The sequence below is a fragment of the Physella acuta genome, unplaced genomic scaffold, assembly GCF_028476545.2.
Source record: "Physella acuta isolate Inbredline_101_S28 unplaced genomic scaffold, ASM2847654v3 ptg000629l, whole genome shotgun sequence".
NCBI lineage: Eukaryota > Metazoa > Mollusca > Gastropoda > Physidae > Physella > Physella acuta.
In genome coordinates, this window is record NW_026732148.1 from 202,394 (window position 1) to 229,664 (window position 27,271).

At 41.1% G+C, this 27,271-nt stretch overlaps 1 protein-coding gene across 1 annotated transcript in view; it reads left to right on the forward strand.

The window, feature by feature from the left end:
* The window catches only part of LOC131948199 (basic-leucine zipper transcription factor A-like), a 104,612-nt gene that overhangs the window by 62,604 nt on the left and 14,737 nt on the right, over positions 1–27,271 (forward strand). Inside the window, exons 3-4 of the mRNA XM_059309738.1 lie at positions 4,403–4,491; positions 4,639–4,849. Of these exons, the coding sequence (XP_059165721.1) occupies positions 4,403–4,491; positions 4,639–4,849 (300 nt within the window). The remainder of the gene's footprint in view (positions 1–4,402; positions 4,492–4,638; positions 4,850–27,271) is intronic.

Genomic DNA, 27,271 nt, shown 5'->3' on the forward strand with positions numbered 1-27,271 from the left:
TGTTACAAAACACAGTATAGCAAGACGATTTACCAAAATAACATGTGCATAATTTCCTTTCTTTAAATCTCATAATGCTCGCAGATAACAGCGCTACGACTCGACCACAACCAAAGTGCATTTATGGCCTTCAGACGTTTTCAATTTTTAAAAACAATTGCGTGACAGGATTAGCGTCAACAAGTGTCCAACTTAAACGGTTGGGTAAAAAAAAAAAAATTCCGCTTGCGATTTTTGAATTCCCATGGAACCTCGGTTGCAACCAGGTGTCGCTGGTTCCCTGTCTAACCTTACCGCAATAAGACACGGGCAGGTAACGTTGGAATGTCTCCCTGCGCTGGGGGGCGGAGTTTTCCCACACTCCAAATTCGGACATGGCGCGTGCCGGGGACAGGCACGTGACCGGAAATCAGCCGGTTCTGTGACGTAAAAGACACGTTCCACGGCGTCGACGGCCAATGGCGAAGGGGAACGGCGCGGAACGGGGCGGAGCCTGGTCGCGTCGCGCGAGACATATGGGCTTTGATTGACGTAAGAATGTGGTCACACGACAAATATTCGCGACAATCGTCTTTTCGTTATTCGGTTCGCTCCGCGAGCCCCCAGCGGGCCTGGGACGTGTCTGGTCTTGCTGCGCCCCCCCCCCCCCCTCACTCCCCCTACCCACGCCCTACCACGGCCCAGTTTTTTTGTGTGTAGATTAATGCCATACCTATTCAATATACGTAAACAACGTTTTACTACTTCCTGACGTCGCAGCGAATTCCAAGAAAGGGACATTTTTTATTATTTAAAACTCCTGTCACAACTTGTTCTGTTACCATTTCACACAACTTTCTGTTATAATGTTGACCATTTCACACAACTTTCTGTTATAATGTTGACCATTTCACACAACTTTCTGTTATAATGTTGACCATTACACACAACTTTCTGTTATAATGTTGACCATTACACACAACTTTCTGTTATAATGTTGACCATTTCACACAACTTTCTGTTATAATGTTGACCATTACACACAACTTTCTGTTATAATGTTGACCATTACACACAACTTTCTGTTATAATGTTGACCATTACACACAACTTTCTGTTATAATGTTGACCATTTCACACAACTTTCTGTTATAATGTTGACCATTACACACAACTTTCTGTTATAATGTTGACCATTACACACAACTTTCTGTTATAATGTTGACCATTACACACAACTTTCTGTTATAATGTTGACCATTTCACACAACTTTCTGTTATAATGTTGACCATTACACACAACTTTCTGTTATAATGTTGACCATTACACACAACTTTCTGTTATAATGTTGACCATTTCACACAACTTTCTGTTATAATGTTGACCATTACACACAACTTTCTGTTATAATGTTGACCATTACACACAACTTTCTGTTATAATGTTGACCATTTCACACAACTTTCTGTTATAATGTTGACCATTACACACAACTTTCTGTTATAATGTTGGCCATTACACACAACTTTCTGTTATAATGTTGACCATTTCACACAACTTTCTGTTATAATGTTGACCATTACACACAACTTTCTGTTATAATGTTGACCATTACACACAACTTTCTGTTATAATGTTGACCATTTCACACAACTTTCTGTTATAATGTTGACCATTACACACAACTTTCTGTTATAATGTTGACCATTACACACAACTTTCTGTTATAATGTTGACCATTTCACACAACTTTCTGTTATAATGTTGACCATTACACACAACTTTCTGTTATAATGTTGACCATTACACACAACTTTCTGTTATAATGTTGACCATTTCACACAACTTTCTGTTATAATGTAGACCATTTCACATAGCTTTTCAGTTATTATATTTACAATTACACATAACATAAATGTTACTATGTAACCATTTCATATAATTTATGTTATTTTATTGATCATTGCAAGTAACTTCTCTGTTACACATTTATTACGTAAAGGTTTCTATATAACTATAATGGCTATTACATGTTAATTTTAACCATAGTGACCATTACATGTAATTTTTTTAATGTAAACTACAGTTAAGCACTCACTATATCAATAAAGGTTGTCGATGTTTTACCTCCCTTACCATAGGTCAACAGGGTTGCTTCCCCTGTGTGTTGAGTGCTAGACTACACTAAATGTATATAATTAAAAAAAAGGAAAAGAAAGCCGCACAGAAGATTAGAAGCCGCAGAGTTTACATATTTCATGACACTTGTTGATATGGAGGGGGGGGGGGGTCTACAACTGACAACTCTATGTAACCCCCCCCCCCCCCTCTAACAACAACAAAAAATCTCTTTTCGGTGGAGTTTCTTTCATTTTTTCCACCACTCGTTAGGTTGTTGATTTGATGGCCTTCTGTGGTGTAGAGAGTTAACTCCACCTTTCTGTGGGTTCTTGCAAGTACTGGGATCTGACATAGACACTGTGTATTAGTTCTGTCTATCTTGGCGGATTGCACTTAGTACTTACGTGCCCCTAACGAACATTGCATTTTACGCATACATACCCTAACGAACATTACACTTTGCATATACATGCCCTAACGAACATTACACTTTGCATATACATGCCCTAACGAACATTACACTTTGCACATTCGTGCCCTCTCGAACATAATTAGAAAAATAAAAATGGTAGCAATGTGGGATGCCATAAATCCAATTAACCGCCTTTTCTGTACTTTGTGCAGTTACCTACACACCCTTGTTTTGTTATATGGTTCAGATTTTTCTCCTAACATAACAATTGACTGTATAGAAAGCAAATGCAGTATGTCTACTTCCTTGTGAAATCCACCGTGGAATCAATGTTCTTTTTTTTTTACTTATGTTGGAAATAATCCTAACTAGAAATGAACACATGTAAATGTCAGATGACTAAAATACAGATCTTTTAAAAATGTACTTTGTACTATTTTAAAATTGGAATAAGATTTGAAAACCAAATTTTCTCGAAAGCTAGTATTTTGGACATCTGTGGTTTTCTTCTATGCAGTCGTATTGTCTTAAGAATTATTTTATCTATCCTTAATCTTTACCCCCCTCCCCTCCCTTAACGTACCAATACTTCATTAGGCCATATCTACAAACCCCTACCCATATACATTAACCCCCACCCTCCTCCCACTCCAAATGTCGTTCGCCACTTGCACCCCCGCCCTCCCCGCCCGCAGTAGGTCACCTGTCTTATGTTAACCGGTCCTGACTCGCTTCTCCAAGGGGGAAAACTCTACACGTCGTGGCGTTTAGGGGTTATTGATAGTAAGTCTGGAGTGGAGGCTAGTTTGTTAGGGAGAGCCGTGACGTCGCTGTCACCGCCTCAGTCCGCTAAAACCGCTGGTGGGTACGGATATCCCATGCTCTGGCGTTGACTAAAGAACCGTTGTTTTATGCGCGTAAAGAGAAATTTGTTTTTATGAATAAATTATCGCGTTTAAATTTTTTTCGTCGAAAAATTTATTAACTTTGGACTTTTAAAAAAAGTTTTGTTAGTTTTTAATATTAAAAGGAACTTGTGTTGAAAAAAGAACACATTTGACCTAGATTTTGTTTAATTTTATTTTTAGTTTGTTTTCTTGCATGGGAACTCTAACTTCATTTCTTGACGCATGTGGATGCTTTTTGCGTTGAATCCATTAATTAACCTCAATTTTAATTTAAAATTGAAAACTTTCGAGTTAGTAATTATGTTAAGGTTTAAAAAAAAACCCTAAGCCGTTTAAAATAGTGTGGAAAATATAATTTGTATTATTTTTTAAAGTTATAATAAAAATAACTTTGAAGCATTCATTCACTTGGATTTTAACAGATTCTACTAATTTCAAATTGGAGTGAATTTGAAATATTAAACTTGGCGCTTCATAGACGATGATTCAATGTGGCAATTCCGATTTTGTTTTTCGAGAAAATGAAATTTGAAAACACTAGCGAATAAAATTGTATTAAAAACAGATATATAATAATATGGAGATTTATGGGTGTTTTTATGATTAGAAAAGTTGAACCAAAAAGATTTAGCGCTTGGAAAATTAGTCGCGTAGCTTTTAAATTCGTTATGTCATAGCACGTGACTTTGGCTATTAATAGAAAGCCTAATTATATCTTTGTGTGAAGGGTTGACTGTGTATTCCTATTTGTGGACCGTGTTTCTTCTATAGTTTTGATCGTTCTTTTGTTCCCAAGGCAGGAAAAGTGCATGTTTGTCAACAAGAATTTAAATTTAGTGACACTGCATCAACATCTGCGTTTGTGAATTAAAAAAAAAGAATACGGAGGACGATGGTCGTGACGTCATGACCCAAAATAAACATATCTGTTGAACAAAACATCAGAAGGCAGATCCACAATTCCTTTTGACCTATTTTCAGTCAAACAAAGAAGGAGGAAATAGGGAAGCAGAACTGGAAGATTCGGCGCCAAAATGTTCCATCGTGTACAAGCACACGCCTGCTGCTCTGCTAGTGCTTAGATCTGCTGGCACTCTTTTCGATTGTTCATCGGGAAATCGCGAGACAGACGAGGGGGAAAAAAAAGAAGTTTTTCAAGTGAAAGCAAGGGCACTTCTGCTTGGGGCCTAGTCGTCGTGTCGTCAACGGTGACGTAGGTTAGGTCCGCCCTCCTCGCGTCTCGAGTCGTCCCGCCCCGGCGGCACGCGCTGCTCACGTGACAGGTCAGACCGAGGCGGTGTTCGCCAGACCAGACACCGTTCGAGCTGGGCCGTTAGTCGTCTGATCGGGTTCTGCTCACAATCGGGCAAGCTGGATAGCAAGATCAACAATGACCGAGTTTCAACCACGGCCTCAGAGAGTCGAAAGGTAAGAGACCCTTGTACTGACTGTCTGGTCAGTTGGCACTTGATTTTTTTTATCTCCTAGGTCTCGTTGATAAGTAGTTTATAATTAGCCTAGATGTGTAGATACCCCAATCAGTATAGTACTATACACGTACTACGCCGTACTTATATTTAACTTATATCATTTACTTGTACAGTATTTATAAAAAGAATAGTTTTTGTTTACCTCTTATTCACTGGGCTGATATATAGAGTCTACATTTGGTTTTGTTAAATTTAATTCATAAAATTTAGAACAAATCTATTGTTTTAAATATTGAAGATGAAGTTAAAATTGTGTAGCTTCCCATCCTACAGTGTACACATGCACATCCCCACCCTAAGTTGTAGAAACTCTTTGCTGTCACATTGGATGCTTGACACCATTACTGTCACATTTGATGTGTGACGCCATATAATTGTCACCTTTCAGGCCTGACACCATCTACTGACACCATTTAGGTGTGACAACATCTGCTGTCATGGCCCAACAGTGCACATTTTTTGTTACACCACCTGTTGTCACCTTTCAGGTGTGACACCATCTGTTGTCACCTTGGAGGTATGACACTATCTGCTGTTATGACCTAATAGTTCACTTTTGTCACACCACCTGTTGTCACCTTTAATGCATGACACCACCTGTTGTCACCTTTGAGGCCTGACACCATCTGCTCGCGTCAATATTAAAATGAGATAACATGTATATTACTAGGTCACTGTACACCCTACAAGATGTATTGCACGATATATTGTGTACCGTTATAAACGCGGATATATTTAATTTTTAAAATGCATGAAATAATTCTTCTTATTTATAATTATAACTTTTCTTATTATTGTAGTTTTAGAGGATAAGAAAATAATTAAATATAAAATACTAATTGCAGGATTGCACCTAAACGAGTAAAATTTTTGGAAATTTTTCTTGACGATGAAAGATACTTTAGGGCACCAAATAGCACCTCACTCATGATCAAAACTTTCTGTAATGTTAGTGATTAACATAAATACCACATGTTTCACTGATGTTATTCGGTGCGCTTGTATGACCTGGGAAATGATCTTCACTTTAAATTAGATACCTTTCTTGACCTTCAAAGTTGAAATTCTCTTTAGTGAAAATGTCTTTGAAATGTGTCTTCGCTCAAACGTCAATGTTTATGTCTTCGCAAAAAAAAAAAAAAAAAAAAAAAAAAAAAACTGTCTTTGAGTCTTTGAATGTTTTCACGAAAACGTTTCTGTGAATATACCAAGCAAAATGTCCCGCTCTTTTTCAATGTAGATCTGGCAACAACATAGAAATGTCCACTTGATTTAAAGTTGAGGCTGATGTTTCTTAAGGTTGAAGTTGATGTTAACTAAAGTTGAGTTTGATGTTTCCTAAGGCTGATTCTGAAGTTTCTTTAAGGTTGAGGGTGATGTTGATAAAGATTGATGTTTTTAAGGTTGAGGTTGATGTTTTCTGATGTTTATGTTCATATGAGGAGTTAAGTTTGGAGTTTGTGTTTGTATATGTTGATGTTAAAACGGTTATATTGATTGAGTTAAGATTGAGATTTATGGTGCAAACTGAGATACAGGCTAAAATTTTATTTTACAGCAAAGTTTGAGAACATTGTTTTTATGTTGAGATAATTTTGAGGTTGTTTTGTGTTTTTATAACCAAAGTTGGTTTAGATTTATGTTTGTATTTAGTATTAAGGTTTTAATTTATGTATTTATGTTGAGTTTCAGATTGATAACTTTTTTTTAATGGAGCAAAAGTAGATTTGGATTACAATGTTCAGATATGGTTTGAGGACAATTTTTAAAATGTGGGTTAATTTACATACTAAATTGAAATAGTCTGACTTTTAGTATATAGATCTAGTGCCAAATGTAACAGGTTTTCAGTATTTGTATTTACTCTTATTAGCTTTTTCACTTTTGATATTTGGTTCCATTAGTGTCTAATTTTATTCTTTCCGGTGTTATGTACACTAATCTCTTGGTAATTAGGTTTTAGTAACTGGCTTGATTGATTTATGGCATTTAGTACCTGGTTATATGGCATTCTAAGGGTATTTGAATTTTAGAACATTTTGATATATAACGTTTTTAGTGTCTGACTCTTTTAGTACCTAATTCTATTGTGTGCTGATTTGGTATACAGTTCTCCTGGTATAATTTTGTGTGTAGCTTAGATCTTACTAGATAACTCAGCTTATCTGTATCGGATAGTGTTAGTGAGTCAAAACATATTATACAAATTTGTTAAATTTATGGGGACGGCGTAGTCGGGTGGAAGAGCGAATGATTGCTCACTCCTTCTTCTTCGTTCTTAATTCTAGTGTTCGGAGGGATCCCCTCTAACACAACTAAGTATACGTGTCAACTTGTTATGTGCCATTGAGGCCATTGACTCCAATTTCAGCCTGATTTTCTTTTTGGATTTGCTGCCATAGCCTTTTCCAACAAAGAACATACCACAAGGCAGCAATTGTTTGATTTTGGAGTTGTCTCTCCTAAAAGAGTGGTTGTCCCCAGCTAACGAGCCTTATGTGCCCTTGGAGTTCCAACTCGAGACTTTTCGTTTAGCAATCATGAGCTTTACCGACTCGACCACGCCGTCCCTGTTTGCTAACTCCAAAAGTCCCGAGTTTGGAGTAGTCCGGACTCCTAGGCAAGCGAGACACGTTCGCTGTAAAAAGCAACCCATCTAGGTGAGAAAACTCTAAAATCAAACTTCTGCTGTCTTGAAGATTGTTCTTGCGTGAACAAAGGCAATAAAAATCAAACTTGTAGTTAGAGTCAACGGGTCATATGGTCATGTTAACACGTAATGCTTAATTTGTGCTGGAAGTTTCTCCTCCAATATTACAGATAAGAACGAAGAAGAAGAGGGTAAAATCTATACATTGAACACGTTATTTCATTAGCGGCGTGCCGCGTAGTGTAATCAAATTCCGTGCCCTTTATCAGGGGTATCGTAATAAACCATTTGGGCGATCTCAACTGAGCGAGGTGGGCCCGTTTTAACGCCATAAGAAATAAATTGATCATAAACTAACGATGGGACGTCGCACATGAAAGCAGCGGCCCCCCACGATTCTAACGGCCCCATCTTAGAGATAAGTCCCCTTTTTGAGCACAGGGGATTAGGGTCTATACATTTTAATCGCATGCCTTATTTTCTTATTACTTAAAAAAAAAAAAAACTTGCTTCGAAAATTTGTTATGAAAATCTGCTTTGAAGTATATCATAATGTTATGACTGTTTTGCCCTTTATGCAACATGTGCAGAAATGGGGTCATCCATTTATGACGTCCACAATTTTTTTGGATTTTGGGTTGGACCCCTCCTCCCCCCCCCCCCCCCCCCCCCCCCGTCCACAAAAATCCACTTTTTTCCTTATACAAGTCCATATGCTTCTACAAAAGTCAGTTTTTTCGGACCCCCCCCCCCGCACGTGGACGTCATAAATGGATGACCTCAAACAGTATGTAGCTTTATGTTATTGATAGAAACATATAAGTATATCATGTTTCTCGCCCCCCCCCCCCCCACACACACATCCCGCCCAAACCCACCCCACATCACACAAAGATTAAAGAATTGATTTTCTATACCGCCGATAGCATACTTAAATTTACGACTGAATTTCTCCGAGCATATTTAACATATGAAAGCCATTTTATACATCTGTATCAGTCGTGGTGTCACCTTTGAGTTCACCTGTGGGCCTTTTACCTGCAGAAGTCGGTAGTTCTGCTAAAAGGACACTGTTGCTTCTGTCCTACACTAGCGGCTGAAGACATGCACTTTAAAACTGGTGTTCTGAAGATTTGTAAGCACCAGGAATGCCTCGTTTCACTCAAGGTCTGACCGGCGTATCAGTGCTTGTTTCTATGCGCATATTATGTCATTTGAGAAGAAATCTCATGGTCGTAATGGGGCGTGGGTTTCCTAAACTAAATTATCGCACATACAAGAAACCACAGATGAGGGGTGGGTATTTGGATTGGTTGGGGGTGGGGGTAGGGTTGAGGAAGCTAGTTGTTTTTCTATTCGTTTTCTGTGAAAACCAGTTGACACATGCGCACTAAAGTATTTTTATTTTAGTCAGGAAGTACCTGTGATTTATTGGAAAGTCAGATATTTATCTTGACATTTGGTCAAGCTATGTCTTACAACAGGGTTATACGTTGAATGATTTTGTCAGTGTAATCATTCATTGTTTGTGAGACACTCCTGCTTCATGTAATGATAAAGAACATTTTCGCAAAAACACACATACGCGCGCGCACACATACACACAAACACGCACACACATACGAAGTGGCACAGACACACACGCACGCACTGCCACAGACACACTCACTAAAACAGACACGCGCACGCATGAACACACATACAAACAAACACGCACACACATACAAACTGAAAAGACACATACACACATGAACATACATACACACACTCACTGAAACCGACTCGCCCACACATGAACACACATACAAACAAACACGCACACACATACGAACTGAAAAAGACACACGCACACACATGAACATACACGCACTGAAACAGACACACACATATACGCATGAACATACACACACGAATACACACACAAACTCACCCCCCCCCTCCACACACACAGACTCACGCACTTTTGTTTTACTTAACGTTGCTAGGCACCGTCTCCCGTCCAACACCTCTATGACACATTGGTCTACTCTAATGATTTAATTTGTAAATGTTTAACACACCATGTGAAAACACACTACCCTTATAAGATTGCTACAGCCTTATAGTAACATGTTCTTTCACCTATTTTATGCTCAAAGACATAATGGGAAAGCCAGGTGTCAACGCATTCATCATGTCGATCTAAAAGCTGAAATGTTAGAACAAAAATCGTAAAAAACAAATTCAGTATACAATGTATCCATGCTTATGTAACCCTACAATGATACCCCCCCCCCCCCTCAAATCCGTTCTGTTAAATATTTGCTGGATGCTTAATTGATGGGGTGGGGGGGGGGAGAGACCAAATCTTTGGCTAGACTGTATGCCATCGCCGACGTCACTTCAGCTATAGATTTAATTAATGGGTTTAAAATGCTTTTCATAAAAATAATTTTCCAATTAACTTAAAGCTTTCTCATAGCTGTAATCAGTGTGCCCAAACCCCTTAAACCCCACCCCCACCCCCCCACCCCAAAAAAAACTGACATGGACGCCCCTGATTATGTGAGTCATGTTATGACCCTGCCCACGCATTTGGCTACCCCCATTACAGTGATTCAATCCACGGCCTTTGTAGCTCCCCAACTTGGTGTTGCCCAGTCGCACAAAACCTCAAAAAAAAAAAAAAAAACAATTTTAAACTCTAGTGCTTCTGTATTATAAGCGGAGAAACCATGAACAAAGCGCGTCTTTGAGCATCGCAGCATTTGAAATTTACATTCCCACAGCGGTTCTCGGGCAGAAAATGACTGACACACAAATGCACCCAACGTGGGTCAGTACCCACGAATTAAAAAAGTATTTTAGTAACTAACTTAACAAACGCATATTACAAAATACTTGAAATTTTTTAGTTATAGTTGAGGTGATTTTAGAATATAAAATCACAAAAATATATAAATTTGTTTACATTTTTAAAAAATATGAGAACCTCTCCATTAAAAAGTGCAATCGCGTACCAATCTTTGATGTGCTAATTGAAGCACAAAGTTTAATTTCAAACCCTGCTCGGTTTAATGAACTGAACATTTTTTCTAAAAGAGTTCTGTAAGGTTGCGGTCGTGTTTTGGTGATGTTGATCAGACTTAGGGACTACATCTTGGGGGTCAGAGGTGGGAGGGGGGGGGGGGGGGGCGGGGGTAATGGGCGTGTCGCGTGAAGTAGTTGTTGAAACTTGCATTCATGTAGATCTTGCATACATGCCGTCAGATCCACATAGTCATGGCTCTACTACATTAAATTTTTTGTATTCATACTAAAGTACAATAACATCGATTTCTATTTGGTTCAATATGAAAATGAAACAAATACAAAATGAACAGTACTCTAAATAGTTAGATAACACTTTCTGATAACGACACGACAGATATGTTATAGTTTGAGTCTTAATAACGACACCAGCTTTGTCTATCCCACACCCTCTCTGCACCAAAATTGGTTCTATTGTAATATACCAGGGTCTGGCACTTAGCACAACCATTAACTTCTACGTCCTGTATTCATCGTTGCATGTAGTCACATATCTATTCAACCATCGGGACCTTTATAAAGCCAATTCAATGTGTGAGATAAGTTTCCTCAACACAACTTTGGGAATCTTTGTCACGGCAGTTTCAGACCGTCGTGTTGAGCACACGGAACAATTGTACTTTCTCTTTCTTTGGAGGTCGTTCCCATATCCTGTTGTTGTTTTTGAGCTTCAAAGGTCAATTTTGATCAAAATAAAATAATTGAAAGCTAACATCACGTGGTGTTGTTCGAGCCAATCACGGTGTAAGTCTCTGTCCAGCAAGTGATATCAATACGTATTTAACTTAGTTATTGTATTTTATGTGAAGGCCTCTATCCTACAACATCTACCCCAATCCTACCACACCTAGCCCAATCCTACCACAAACACACAATCCTACTACAAACAACAAATCATACCACATCTACCCCAATCCCACCACACCTACCCCAATCCCACCACATCTACCCCAATCCCACCACACCTACCCCAATCCTACCACATCTACCCCAATTCTACCACACCTTTCCCAATCCTATCACAAACACACAATCCTACTACAAACAACAAATCCTACCACACCTACACCAATCCTACCACACCTACCCCAATCCTACCACAAACAACAAATCCTACCACACCTACCCCAATCCCACCACACCTACCCCAATCCCACCACATCTACCCCAATCCCACCACACCTACCCCAATCCTACCACACCTACCCCAATCCCACCACACCTACCCCAATCCTACCACACCTACCCCAATCCTACCACAAACAACAAATCCTACCACACCTACCCCAATCCTACCACACCTACCCCAATCCTACCACAAACAAAAAATCCTACCATACCTACCCCAATCCTACCACACATACCCCAATCCCACCACATCTACCCCAATCCTACCATACCTACCCCAATCCTACCATACCTACCCCAATCCTACCACATCTACCCCAATCCTACCACACCTACCCCAATCCTACCACACCTACCCCAATCCTACCACACCTACCCCAATCCTACCACAAACAACAAATCCTACCACACCTACCCCAATCCTACCACACCTACCCCAATCCTACCACAAACAAAAAATCCTACCATACCTACCCCAATCCTACCACACATACCCCAATCCCACCACATCTACCCCAATCCTACCATACCTACCCCAATCCTACCATACCTACCCCAATCCTACCACATCTACCCCAATCCTACCACACCTACCCCAATCCTACCACACCTACCCCAATCCTACCACACCTACCTCAATCCTACTACACTTAACCGCATTTTCCCACAATAGCTATAACCAACCACCTATCATATGCCTTACTCAATCACCTTATCCTAATCCACCCTCACTCCACTAATTACATTCCACCCTTTTTGTATTTATAGCAATCCACCTTCCTGTCACTATCCCAAACCTCCATGCTTCCATTTATCCCAATCCACACTCCTTCTACGTGTACCAATCCTCTTTGCCACTCTTCACTCTAACCTCTTTATACCAACTTCTGATTCTCACACTCCATTCAACCCTCCCTAAATGCCCTCCTTACTACCCATAAATCCCCAAACCAACCACTTCCCAAATACACCTCCCTAAATCCCAATCTATATCCCTCCATCAATACTCCCCCATACTACCACTCTACCCTAAATCCCTCTCCACACCCACCCCTCAACCCACCTTACCCAATCCCCACCCACACCTCTCCATAAATACCCCTCCACAACCTCCCCCCCCTTCCACCCACCCAACCCCCATTCACCACTTATCTCAGGATTAAGCTGATTGACGTGTGATTAATTTGAACCGGCCGCTTAAAACAAGTCAACGGAAGAGAGCGTAACAAAAAGAACTTTAAGCCAAAGGTGTAAAATGTCAAAAAGCCCCCACATCTAAGCAAAAGGTTAGGAATTTAAGAAGCATGAACGGGACAACAATGGAGACTTAAAAAAATCATAGCATATATGAAGTCATAAAAACCAACAATTGAATACAATTAATAACCTCCGTCTACAACTCCTTACTGGCAAAAAACCTTACATGTTTTAGATGTTTATAATGGTAAAAAAATAAGGCTAGAGGCTTATCGCGTTTATTTAACCCACCAATGAAGTTGTTAAAAGGAAAAATAGAGGTTACATGAAAGGCTAATGATAAACACAAACATTTCTTAAAGCTACACACGACTTGATGACGTCATTGCAAGTCATTAAAATGTTTAATAACAACATCCTGAGATTAAATAGACAACGGGGGGAAAAACGTTTTCTTTCTAGTTATAATTATTCCTTATGTTTGTAAAATGATGGGGCGATTATAATGTTCATCGTGATCAGTACAATTTATTTTTTTAAAGTAGAATTACTGAATTATAAATGCTGAGAGCAAAAGTATTGAAAATATAGGCATGGGGATGTGAAAATTAATTAGATTCAAATAGTTCATCTGCTAGAGTTACTCGAGCTAAAGGTACGAAATAGTTTGTCTCAATTGTCATAGAAGGGACATTATGATTTTGTTAGATGTTAACAAATTGACATCCTGACCGTGCAATATGTACTGTAATGGACATTATGATTGTGTAAGATGTCCAGTTATGGAAATCTAGAAATCATGATTGTTTAAGATTTCCTAAAATAGACATCATGATTGTTTAAGCTGCTCTTAAAAGGTATATGGCACGTACACATGGTATTGTTACAGTGACAATATCCTTTCAAGCCTTTATATATGACATTGTTATAATGACATTATCCTTTCAAGTACGTACATATGACATTGTTACAATGACATTTTCCTTCCAAGCAGGTACACATAACATTGTAACAATGACAATATCCTTTCAAGCCCTTATATATGACATTTACAATGACATTTTCCTTCCAAGCAGGTACACATAACATTGTAACAATGACAATATCCTTTCAAGCCCTTATATATGACATTTACAATGACATTTTCCTTCCAAGCAGGTACACATAACATTGTAACAATGACAATATCCTTTCAAGCCCTTATATATGACATTTACAATGACATTTTCCTTCCAAGCAGGTACATATAACATTGTAACAATGAAAATTTCCTTTCAAGCACGTTCAAACGACTGTGTCACTCTGTTCACCAGCGGTTTTTTTTGGCTGTGACAGTTGTCATTAAATCCTGATATCCATCATTTATCTGTCTCCCCCTCTTCCCCTCCCTCACAAGGCATATGCCCCAGGGCGGGATGTCAGTGTGCTGGAGATTAGTACATCTCAATAGGTAGACGCGAGTTTTGGTGATGGCTCTTACAGTGTGTTGTAGATTAGTACATCTCAATAGGTAGACGCGAGTTTTGGTGATGGCTTTTACGTGTGTGTAAGAAAGAAAGGTGACCTTTAGGAGCTTATCCTTATGTTAGGGAAAGTTCTTTTTGTTTGGACTTAGCTTTGTGCTGTAGTTAAAAAAAAATGTATGACTTTTTAAAATTAGCTTTGTTTTATAGAAGGGTGTGTCCTTTTTTTAAATTTTGGTTTAACAATATTAGTTTCAATGTTAGGGTCTGAAGGTAGCGTTAGGGCTAGGTAGGATATGGGTAAGTTAGGGATAAAATTGAGTTTAGCAAGTTGTATAAGTACTAAGTTTACTGACACCATTTTTAGGACGATTCCATTATCGTGGCATTATCGGACGATGGTACCCCCTCCCCCCTCACCGATATTTAAAATACTCATTGTTTTACCCTTCTTATCTGAGGAAAATGTATTTTTTTTGCCCTCTCTGGTGTAGAAATTTGGCCTAAAGTTAAAATTGTACATGCAAATCTCAAAAGCCCAATCAAGATACCCTCGAGAGTTAAGATTAGTGTTATCCACTTGAGCTAAGCCCTCAGCTTATTCTATTTATAGAACCGGGAAATTCCGGGCTTTGCTTTTAAAATTAAGTTGTTTGGTTTAGGTTTTTTCGGGGATAGGGAATTTTTTTTTTTCTACCTGGTGTGTGTAGTAATCACCACCCCCACTTCAAATGGACGTAATGTTCTGTGCTTTAGTTTCGATGGGAACGATTTTCCTCGAACTTGATCGAAGAGCCGATAATAGGCGGGGGGAAGAGATTTTTATCAGACAACAAATGACAGGGTTTTATTCACGCTTATCGCCTGGCTGCTTGAGCGGACGTCACAGAGATCAGTGACTCATCTCGCATAATGTTAGGCGAAAGCTAGCTTGATAGATAGATGTCTTTATCTATTTCCGTGTACACGGAAAATTGGTGAGGATCAAAGACCAAGTCCCAATGCATCGACGGAGCCACTCATAGTCACAAATTTGGTATCACTTCCCTCACCACCCCATAACATTTTATATATATATATATATATATATATATATATATATGTAACTGGGGTAGGCCTAACTACCAGTTACAAATGATAACGAACGAGAAGCCGCGACGCAGTATGAAATCTGACGCAACCATAACAGGTGGCTTATTGGATCGGTCTGATAACAATCTCAAAGGCAACGCGTGCTATTTTGGGAAACGGTACGAGAAGTTTCAGACGAGCTGTCAACTTTGATGGATGGGACGCAGATGTTTTAGTGAATCGGACGGTACGTCAGAAACTGCGACAGTAGTATTCGGATACATCGATTACAAGTATCGATTACGGAAATGGAGACAAGTACGACTACGATTTCAAGGCATAAATAGGAGGGGACGGCAGAACTCGTGCTCTCTCTTCCCGTTTCGAGGCTCTTACCTCTTGCATCGCTCGCTTAGATCAGTCAGTCTGTGTGACTATGTCAAGTCGGTTATAGAACGGGTTAGCCGTATTGTGTTAAGAAGGATTATAGACATGTGGATTCAGTTATATAAAGCCTAGTGAAGGACTGTTAGGGGTCAGTTGATTCAGACTATTATTGAGAAGCATTCCTGTTGATTTATTGTGTTATTATGAAGCATTTCTTGATTCATGTAATAAAGGATCAATAGCGAACCTGCATCTTGAGTATCTATACTGTGGTCAATGTTGTCTAGAATGAGTGGTTAAACTCGTTAACACGTGGCACTACAGGCAATTAGGTCTCATTACATGTGGCGTTGCGAGCATGGTAACTGTTGGCTCGTTACAATTGGCGTTGTCGGCAGGATAAATGTTCGCTCGTCACAATTGGCGCTGCGATCAGGATGAATTCAACTAGACTTGCCGTTTAAGGCACCTATAGTCAACCTTGTGCATAACTGTGTTTAGTGTGTGTGTGAATTCGGACATTCAGGAACTGTGAAAATTGAGGAACGAGGAAAAATTTTTCATACACACACGGTAAGAAAGAACTCTTTTTTTTTAGTACTTAAGGAAGAAAATGTCTACTCTGGACGAGAAGCAGACCCATATAGTGGTCCTACCCAGAGAGTCCCACATTAACAAATTTTACGGGGACGGAGATCCAACTTTAACCAACAGGTTCAGTGAAGAGGTCAAAGCGGCCTGGGCCTCGAGAGGCATGTCACCAGAGGAAAGATTAAGACTGCTGATGGGCAGCATAGGAGAGACGGTTAGGGCAGAGGTCAAATGCCACGATAAAACCATCCAATCAGATCCAGATAAGGTGCTGGATCTGATTATGGAGACCTTTGGGGAGAGACGGTCGGGATCGCAACTGCTAGCAGGGTTCGTAGGCTTGAGGCAGAGATTGGCGGAGAGTGTGATGGAGTACTCACACCGGATGAATAGGGCCTTTGATTCGGTAAAGGTCAAAACACCGGACATTGACGTACGCCTACTGAGGGACCATTTCATCGAGGGGCTAGCAACCCCGATCTTAAGGAGAGAGTTGAAGGAGGAGGTCCACAGAGACCAGCAGTTGACCTTCCTTCAGGTCAGGAACTCAGCGATCCGCAGGTCCGAGGATGAGGACCAATCGAACTGTTCGGTGGACAAAGTCTCTGTGCCTGAACAGAGACAATCCCCACCCACAGGGGCCGACACGATGGAGACCATGATGGCTCAACTGTTGGCCCACCTAGAGAAGGTTGACCAACGCTTGAAGTGGTTGGAAAGCAGGTCAACAGCTGAGAATCAGGAAAAGAACGGTACAAAACAGGGACGGGTTGGACGGCCGCGTCCGGCCAAGCCATCATTCCAATGGACGGCCGACGGTCGACCGATTTGTTTGTCTTGTTCACAACCCGGACATATGGCACGGTACTGTCCGGTGAAACGATCGCCCTCTGTAAGGCAGGTCAAGGCTACAGAGCGGCGAGGTAATGACTTAGTAAACAAAATGACAAAGAAACACAGTAAGGAGAAAAAGAAAGGTAAAACACAACTAATGAAAAAAATGAACTGTGAAATGAACTTGAATGTTGAAAAGTTTCAAGTGAACAATTTGTTGGTAGAGAAAAATGATGATAAGAAGAAAATTGGTAGACTTAATAAAGGAATTCAAAGTCTAACCAGGAAACTGGATAGGAAAAGTTCATGCAAATTAAAAGCACAGGACAAACGTTCATCTTTAGAGTGTCTGTTATCGGAAGAAGTAAATAAAAATAGTAGACAACAGAACAGTGTTGGCAAACTAGAAAAATTATCAGATATTGAAAAAGAACTTCAAATTACAGCAAGGCTGGGATCCATCGAACAGCGATGGGCAGCAGAATTGGCACTCTTTGACCTGCAGATAAAACATCGCCCGGGGCGGTCCAATGTCAATGCGGACGCCTTATCAAGGAATTCTTACCAGAGACCGGGCGATGAGGAAGAAACGCTGACAGGAATATGTGAGGTCAGAGCGTCAACAGATATCCCTCATGGGGTACAAGTGATGCAGAACGGGCAGACCGGGGTGGAGCACATATCCACAGAGCCCGAACATATGGACAATAGTGATTTTAATTGCCTTAATCACCAAAAGATAAGAGATGCCCAGAGAACGGATAGTGGCTTACAACCGCTATTGAAATACGTCCAGGAACAAAAATTCCCAGGAAGAAGGGAAAGAGAACAATTTGGTCGAGAAACAAAGAAAATACTGAGTCAGTGGGACCGTCTCAGTATAGAGGATGGTGTTCTCATACGGAGAATTCATGACCAAATTGATGGGACAATACACCAGGTGGTGGTGCCTGGACAGTTAAGAGAAGAAGTGCTAAGGTTGGCACATGACAGGGCAGGACACCAGGGTCAGGACAGGACGCACAAAATATTACGACGGAGGTGTTACTGGCCCAATATGGAAATGGAGGTCAAACGCCATTGTGAGGCTTGTGTGAGGTGTCAGCATGCGAAAATGCCAGTTGTCAAAGTGAGACAGCCATCAGGACACCTACTAGCGACAAAACCACTAGAGATTGTGGCTGGCTATGGACTTTACGTCGTTGGAGCAATCATCGGATGGGACGGAACATGTGTTGGTAATGACTGATGTATTCACCAAATGGACTGTGGCGGTGCCCACACGAGATCAGACTGCCAAAACAGTGGCAAAGGTCTTATTAGAACATTGGTTCATCAAATATGGCATACCAAGACAATTACACTCTGACCAAGGAAGGGCCTTCGAGTCAGAAGTAATTAACCAACTGTGCAGCCACTACGGGATCAACAAATCTAGAACAACCACATTTAATCCGAAGGGAAACGGACAGTGTGAACGGTTCAACCGCAGCATGCATGATTTGCTGCGTACGCTAGAACCTGAACAGAAGAAACGTTGGCCTGATTTTCTCCCAGAGTTGGTATATCTATGTTGGCTGGCTCCCCATCATCCCCCTGCTCCCCATCATCCCCCTTCCAGCGTCTCTACAGTGTTGTTTGAACCTAATTAGCAAGTCAGATTAGTGACGAGGCAGAAAGGCATTGTTTGTGCCCCTCCCCCTCTCGGATGACGGTATGACCCCATGTCTACCTGGGTGAAGAATACAAAGGGTGGGATGTTGTTGTTGATGCTAGCGGGTTTCCTCCCCCACCCCCCTTCTCACCTGAATCGCCTGACCTGGTATGTAAATGTGAGGAAAAACCGTAAAAAGGATGCCCGATTGTACGAGAGGTTAAGTCAGGACATAGACCCCTGCACCTCGACTGGACTATTTCAGGAAGGGTATTTAAGAGGACTGTGTAAAGCTCTCTGTCTCTTACACACACGCAGCTAGGGCTAGAGGCTACTCGAGGCCTTATGGCAGCTGATGTATGGTTGATATGGCCTGGTGTTTACACCAGCGGCCCAACGTCGTGTTCTTGTAACAATGTGCTTCGTTCCTGTGTGATATTATTGTTATTTGCTGTGGACTAGATGGATGTGGTACGTGTGGCCAGATATTGTACCAGAGGCCTATGTCTTTTTCTCCAGTGGTTGGAAACCCTCCTGCCACTTGAGTACGATGTTTTTACCAGATGTCTGATGTCTAGTTTCCTCGGTTGGAAATATTCCTGTTGTTCTAGTGTCGAACTAGGTTGTTCTAAGGACCTCATTTTTAGAAGGATTTAAACCAAGAATTAGTGGAATCAGAACTAGGGATATTAACATTTTCAGATGTGATTCTGAGATTATGTAACAGTGCGAGAAGTGGAATTAGGATTAGAAGAACTAACATTTACGAGTGTAATTCTGAGATTACCTAAGCAGAGCAGTAGCGCAGGATTTGAGGAAATGACATTTATATGTGTGTATTCTGAGTTGTATGTTTTATTATGAATTAATGTAAGCAAGGTGAATAATTCAGAATGAAGATGAAGTTTAAGGATTTGTGGTCATTTTTAATCTGTATTAAGAATTCTAGTGATGTTCTTGAATATGAAAGACTGGCCAGGTCTTATTTGTGTGGTGTCTTTAGCTTTGGCTTTTACGTCTATATTTGTTACGTCATGATGAAGATAAATAAATGCATTAACTGTGTGTTTACTAAGTTTTATTTTTAGTGTAAAATTAATGTTGTAGTGTTTGTAAAGTAATTAGTTTGCTCAGGTCTTTTAGACCTTCCTGTCCCAACGGGAATGCCACGGATGAGTGAATAAGATCACCTATCGGTTTAAAAAACAACCCCCACGTAACATTTGGTGTCAGAAGTGGGATCCGTGCTTGAGCAAACTAAATTGAGATTTTTTAAAATTGGTTTTTAAATAGGTTGAGTATATGTTGGTTTACCTCAGCATAATTTTTATGTGTATACCTTTTTTTATTTGCATTGTTAACTTGTGGAACGTATAGAATACGTTTAATTTACTGTAAGAATTTTTGTGTGATTGCTGTTATTTTGTGTGTTTTTGCATTGTGCTAATGTGACACACTTTAATTAGCACTGACGGAATTGTTTTTAGGTCATTTTTAAGAAGAATTTGGGTAGTCAGTTGACATGCAACCTTTGTAAGCTTTAATGGTGTTGAACGTATTATTGGCAACTATGGTATTCGTTGAATAGTAATTATTGTGGATGAAACATGCTGTTACATAATTTTATGACTGGGAAGACTTGGCTGATATTGGTACTGGACGTACATTATCAGGCCTTGTGGTATATAATTATGTGTGACTGACGAGTATTTATCTTTATTGATGGCCATTTATTTGTAGTCGAAAGGCGTGATTTGTCCATTTTGGTTAACCACCCTTTAAAGATAAATACGTGTTGATACCTGGTTTCAGTAGATGTTCATTTTTGAGGCATTTTAGTATGCTCATTGATGTTTTTGCCTTCAGTGGCCTTAACTGTAAACTAGAGGTATGTGTTGTGTCAGTAGGTGAACAGTAAGGTAGAATGTTTATCTCAATTAGTTGTCTTTGTTAAGTTGATTGCGGGGACGCAATCATTTTTGCGGGGGAAGCATGTTGGCTGGCTCCCCATCATCCCCCTGCTCCCCATCATCCCCCTTCCAGCGTCTCTACAGTGTTGTTTGAACCTAATTAGCAAGTCAGATTAGTGACGAGGCAGAAAGGCATTGTTTGTGCCCCTCCCCCTCTCGGATGACGGTATGACCCCATGTCTACCTGGGTGAAGAATACAAAGGGTGGGATGTTGTTGTTGATGCTAGCGGGTTTCCTCCCCCACCCCCCTTCTCACCTGAATCGCCTGACCTGGTATGTAAATGTGAGGAAAAACCGTAAAAAGGATGCCCGATTGTACGAGAGGTTAAGTCAGGACATAGACCCCTGCACCTCGACTGGACTATTTCAGGAAGGGTATTTAAGAGGACTGTGTAAAGCTCTCTGTCTCTTACACACACGCAGCTAGGGCTAGAGGCTACTCGAGGCCTTATGGCAGCTGATGTATGGTTGATATGGCCTGGTGTTTACACCAGCGGCCCAACGTCGTGTTCTTGTAACAATGTGCTTCGTTCCTGTGTGATATTATTGTTATTTGCTGTGGACTAGATGGATGTGGTACGTGTGGCCAGATATTGTACCAGAGGCCTATGTCTTTTTCTCCAGTGGTTGGAAACCCTCCTGCCACTTGAGTACGATGTTTTTACCAGATGTCTGATGTCTAGTTTCCTCGGTTGGAAATATTCCTGTTGTTCTAGTGTCGAACTAGGTTGTTCTAAGGACCTCATTTTTAGAAGGATTTAAACCAAGAATTAGTGGAATCAGAACTAGGGATATTAACATTTTCAGATGTGATTCTGAGATTATGTAACAGTGCGAGAAGTGGAATTAGGATTAGAAGAACTAACATTTACGAGTGTAATTCTGAGATTACCTAAGCAGAGCAGTAGCGCAGGATTTGAGGAAATGACATTTATATGTGTGTATTCTGAGTTGTATGTTTTATTATGAATTAATGTAAGCAAGGTGAATAATTCAGAATGAAGATGAAGTTTAAGGATTTGTGGTCATTTTTAATCTGTATTAAGAATTCTAGTGATGTTCTTGAATATGAAAGACTGGCCAGGTCTTATTTGTGTGGTGTCTTTAGCTTTGGCTTTTACGTCTATATTTGTTACGTCATGATGAAGATAAATAAATGCATTAACTGTGTGTTTACTAAGTTTTATTTTTAGTGTAAAATTAATGTTGTAGTGTTTGTAAAGTAATTAGTTTGCTCAGGTCTTTTAGACCTTCCTGTCCCAACGGGAATGCCACGGATGAGTGAATAAGATCACCTATCGGTTTAAAAAACAACCCCCACGTAACATCTATACAACTGCACACCCCATGCCACAACCGGCTTTACGCCATACATGTTGCTGTTCGGACGGGAGGCTCGACTCCCTCTTGATTTGTTCTTAGGAAAAAAGGAGAGTATGACTGGCTCATACACCGCACTGGAATATGTGAATGAACATATGAGAAGAATTAGAGAAATGTACAGGGTAGTACAGGAAAGACTAGAACATGAATCTCGGCGAAGGGAACCGCCGATACAGACGAAGGACCCGCCACTCAAACTGAATGACAGGGTATTACTGCGTAGCCACCCGTTAGGCAGAAACAAAATCCACGATCTCTGGGGACAGGAGATATGGCAAGTCGTGGAGATGCCTAAAGCAGCAGGTGGCCCCTTTAAGATAAGACCCATCGATCACGCCAAACCGGATCGGTGGGCGAATATTGCTCAATTAAAGAAATATTGGAATAGGCAAGAAGAGCAGTTACACACAGAGAAACCCAAGACAATTAGGGAACCGGAAGTTATAACGGAAAGTCACATACCCATTCCGGAACCATATCACCATCAACAGAACAACCGCGATACGCAAGGGGAGGATACCGGCAACAATGAGGATCCCGGTCCCTCCAGAAGCAGAGAGACAGTAGACCATCAGATAAGTGGTCCGCGGAGAAGTTTAAGGAACAGAAGGAATACGAAATTTTTTGTCAGCAACCATCAATTCTTTCATGGTCGCGCTGGTATGAAAACAGACTGTTCAAAGAGCTATAGAAGTGAACTGGTGAAGGCACCAAATGGAAAGGGTGGATGTGAATTCTAGAACTGTTTTGTGTCTCAGGAAGATGATGTAGACACAGTTGATAGGTGCAATAGGTATAACTGTCAATCGTATACGAATGGAACGTCGTGGACAGTGAGTGGAACAATAAATTTTTTTTACGATGATGCGATGGACATTTAGGAAGTGCACCTGCCAGGCGTTGTTTGTGGTTGAAAACACACAAAAAAAGCAGGGGTGGATGTAACTGGGGTAGGCCTAACTACCAGTTACAAATGATAACGAACGAGAAGCCGCGACGCAGTATGAAATCTGACGCAACCATAACAGGTGGCTTATTGGATCGGTCTGATAACAATCTCAAAGGCAACGCGTGCTATTTTGGGAAACGGTACGAGAAGTTTCAGACGAGCTGTCAACTTTGATGGATGGGACGCAGATGTTTTAGTGAATCGGACGGTACGTCAGAAACTGCGACAGTAGTATTCGGATACATCGATTACAAGTATCGATTACGGAAATGGAGACAAGTACGACTACGATTTCAAGGCATAAATAGGAGGGGACGGCAGAACTCGTGCTCTCTCTTCCCGTTTCGAGGCTCTTACCTCTTGCATCGCTCGCTTAGATCAGTCAGTCTGTGTGACTATGTCAAGTCGGTTATAGAACGGGTTAGCCGTATTGTGTTAAGAAGGATTATAGACATGTGGATTCAGTTATATAAAGCCTAGTGAAGGACTGTTAGGGGTCAGTTGATTCAGACTATTATTGAGAAGCATTCCTGTTGATTTATTGTGTTATTATGAAGCATTTCTTGATTCATGTAATAAAGGATCAATAGCGAACCTGCATCTTGAGTATCTATACTGTGGTCAATGTTGTCTAGAATGAGTGGTTAAACTCGTTAACACGTGGCACTACAGGCAATTAGGTCTCATTACATGTGGCGTTGCGAGCATGGTAACTGTTGGCTCGTTACAATTGGCGTTGTCGGCAGGATAAATGTTCGCTCGTCACATATATATATATATATATATATATATATATATATATATATATATATATATATATATATATATATATTCTACCTTTGACCTATTTATAAATCTTATCTGACTTTGCGTCATCACACAGTGGCGTCCTACGGACTGTCGTGTTCCGTTTGAACTCTAGATTTTCGATTGCTGTGGTGCGCTCTACGAAAGAATAAATTGTAGCAAAATGGCACATTCCCATTACAGACATAGTTAGATGGTGTCTATCCGTCTCAGATAATATGTCTAACGCTAATTCAGTGTTCCCCCCCCCCTAATCCACAAGTTCCACCCAAATCCATAGTATCCACCCTAATCCTAATCTTGATACTAATCCACACTATCTACCTAGATACTCTTTGTCCAACCTAACCCACAATGCCCACCCTAACCCATAATATCCACACCAACCCACAATATCCATTCTAATCCACAATATCCACGCTAATCCCAAGTATCCACTTGCAACAATGTTCACTCTTATCCCTAGTCTTTATCCTACTCCACATTTACTTGCTACCATTTGCAATCTGTAAGAAGTCAGCCTATCAGAGGCGTAGCGCGACCCTTCCCGGCGCCTGGGGACAAACTTTCGATTAGCACTTCCCCCCCCCCCCCCCCCCCCCAACTTTCGATTTGCACCCCCCTCCTCGAACTTTTGATTTACAACCCCTCTCCCCTCAAACTTTCAAATTGTTTTTCCAACCCATTTTGGCGCCCCCCTAAGGTCGGCGCCCGGGGACATATGTCCCCCCTGCCCCCCCACCCCTCGCTACGCCTCTGCAGCCTATTCCTTAGGGTTGCCAGGTGTCCAGTTTTGAACTGGACAGTCCAGTATTTGAGCAGACTGTCCAGGATAAAATAAATATAAATACTGGACAAGTATATGAATAATACTCTGTTACCCCCCTTCTTCTGCTTTGCGGCATACCTGAGAAGGGAATAGTATTCCTACAAATAACGATATTCTTGCTAGTCCAGCAAGTAGACGTAAGCCTATTTGATCTACCATCTACGTCTTAATCTTTCCAATTACCGCCACATTGTCCTGTTACCGCCGTCCCCACAACGTGAATGAACATTCAACCCCGTCATGTAACACGAAAACCTGTTTCAGAATTCCCAGCATTCCCCGCTGTGCACACACGATCACTTCCTCTTATCAACAATTAATCCCAGCATTCAACAGTACCTCGACCGGCCCTGACCGGAAACCGCTCGTGCCTCTAGCGGGCCCGCGGCAAACAATGGCCACCGGATTGACCTCCCCGTCCTCCATTTGCTTTCGCAATGTGTCGCGTTTTCCCACCAACATTCCTTCGAATCAGTGGGAATTTCTGCCGGTGGTATTTAATTGTCATGACGCGGAATTGATTAATCTAACCCCCCCCCCCCCCCCCCTTTTTCTCTTCCTACGCCTTTTTTTTTTCAACATACAAATGATACATTTTTTATTGTAGATTTCTCTGATGATTTGTTAAAAGGGAAACTATTAATGCAACTCTCCTTTAATTTTGTTTCAGCTAAATTTCCAAAGAACGTTTTGTATTGTTGTTGTTGTTCTTGAGTTGTACTTTAAATTTAGCATTTTGATTGTCACTTAGTTGAACATTAGCTGGTTGTGCTACATACTAGGCGACAAGGTTTACTGTTTGTCAATCATTTAGTCCTGGTTGCAGCTCACAAACCACATCAACTCTACTGCGTTTGTCTGGCATTTCTCCCTACCGGTATACAGAGGTAGCCACAACTAGCTACACACATGAGCTGCAAAGTTCCCTTTAAAGGGGAAAAGCTAGTGTGCAAAATGTATTTTCTGTGCGTGGTGTTCTAAAAGTCTTATACAAGGATATATTTATTTTACTAAATCACCGCACGGCAGCTCAAAACTACTGCGCGGCCGCGCACCCGCGCAGCTTAGAGGGAACATTGATGAGCTGTATATCAAGGTAGCCACATCTGGCTACACTTCGGGGTAGGAAAAACTAGCTTCTCATGAGTCATACATCGAGGTAGCCACAATTAGCTACACAGAGTCGTATATCGAGGTAGCTAAATCGAGCAACACACATCGAACCTTTAAGGTTTGGGACCACTATAAAATCAGATAAACCTTTCACCTTTTGTCCTAGATGTAGTAGATAAATAGCTAGCATAGAGATAACTAGATTATTATTAGGTCGCAATAATATAACCCACACTACATAATCTGAGGGGTATTTCGGGCTAAGGGTTTAGACCTGCTAATTAAGCATTTTTAAGGACATTTTTACAAACTTTAAACCCACCAGAAATGTTAGTATTTTAAAATATGGTTTAGATTAAATATTTGGGCCTGGTGAATATTAGTGTGTTGAAATTTATGGTCACCAGTTTAAGCCAGAGGCCTCAACGTGACCGCGAATTGATATATGAACCCCACATTCACTCACTTGTTACTTACTCGTTACAGGCTAATGCGCAACTAAAGTAGTCCAGTCAACAATGCCCCCCCCCCCCCCCCCCCACCCCCACCAGCGAACGCTAATCGTCCCCGCGGTACAAGCACACGAACGGCACGTTTCGCTCGAACTTTCACCAAACAAACGGTCGTCTGCGGGCCGGTCAATGTGAAGGTCAACCCAGTACTGGTCGCCTGTTGACCTTTTACACGCCGACCGTCCACTCCACGCCATACATTCATGTCGTGCCTGTGACATGTGACGGATACAGCACCGGGCAGACGTGACGTCGTCAGGCAAGGGGTCTGTGTGTGAGGTAACACACCCGCCCCTCCCTTCCCAGCGTCGAGAGCCCAGCGTAAGAAGGGAAACAATCCCCTAGATTCGCGTCTAGTCTTGCGTCTCCGGCTTATCTCCCCCTAACTCCAACACGATAATCACGTCCCCTCCTTAGCATTGTTATCAACAGCCTCGTTTTCAAGCCCTTCATATTATCTTGACCTAGTTCCTCGCATCGCACTGGGCTTTCGATTTCGTCGTTAATTCGGTACTGAGGTCCCCTGATTGTAAGGCGTGTTTAACCCTTTAGGGCTATCGCTGGGGGGAAAGTGAAGGGTTAAGTTAACCCTTTTCTTCCCAGGACATAGATAAATCCCCGACAAGATGGAGCTGATAAACGTAATTCATTGTCTTAATGGATGGCGGGTAGGAATGGGTGGGGAAATTCTGAGTGGGGGGGGGGGGGGGGTACGGATGGGCATTAATGTGTGTAGATTAACAGATACAGTT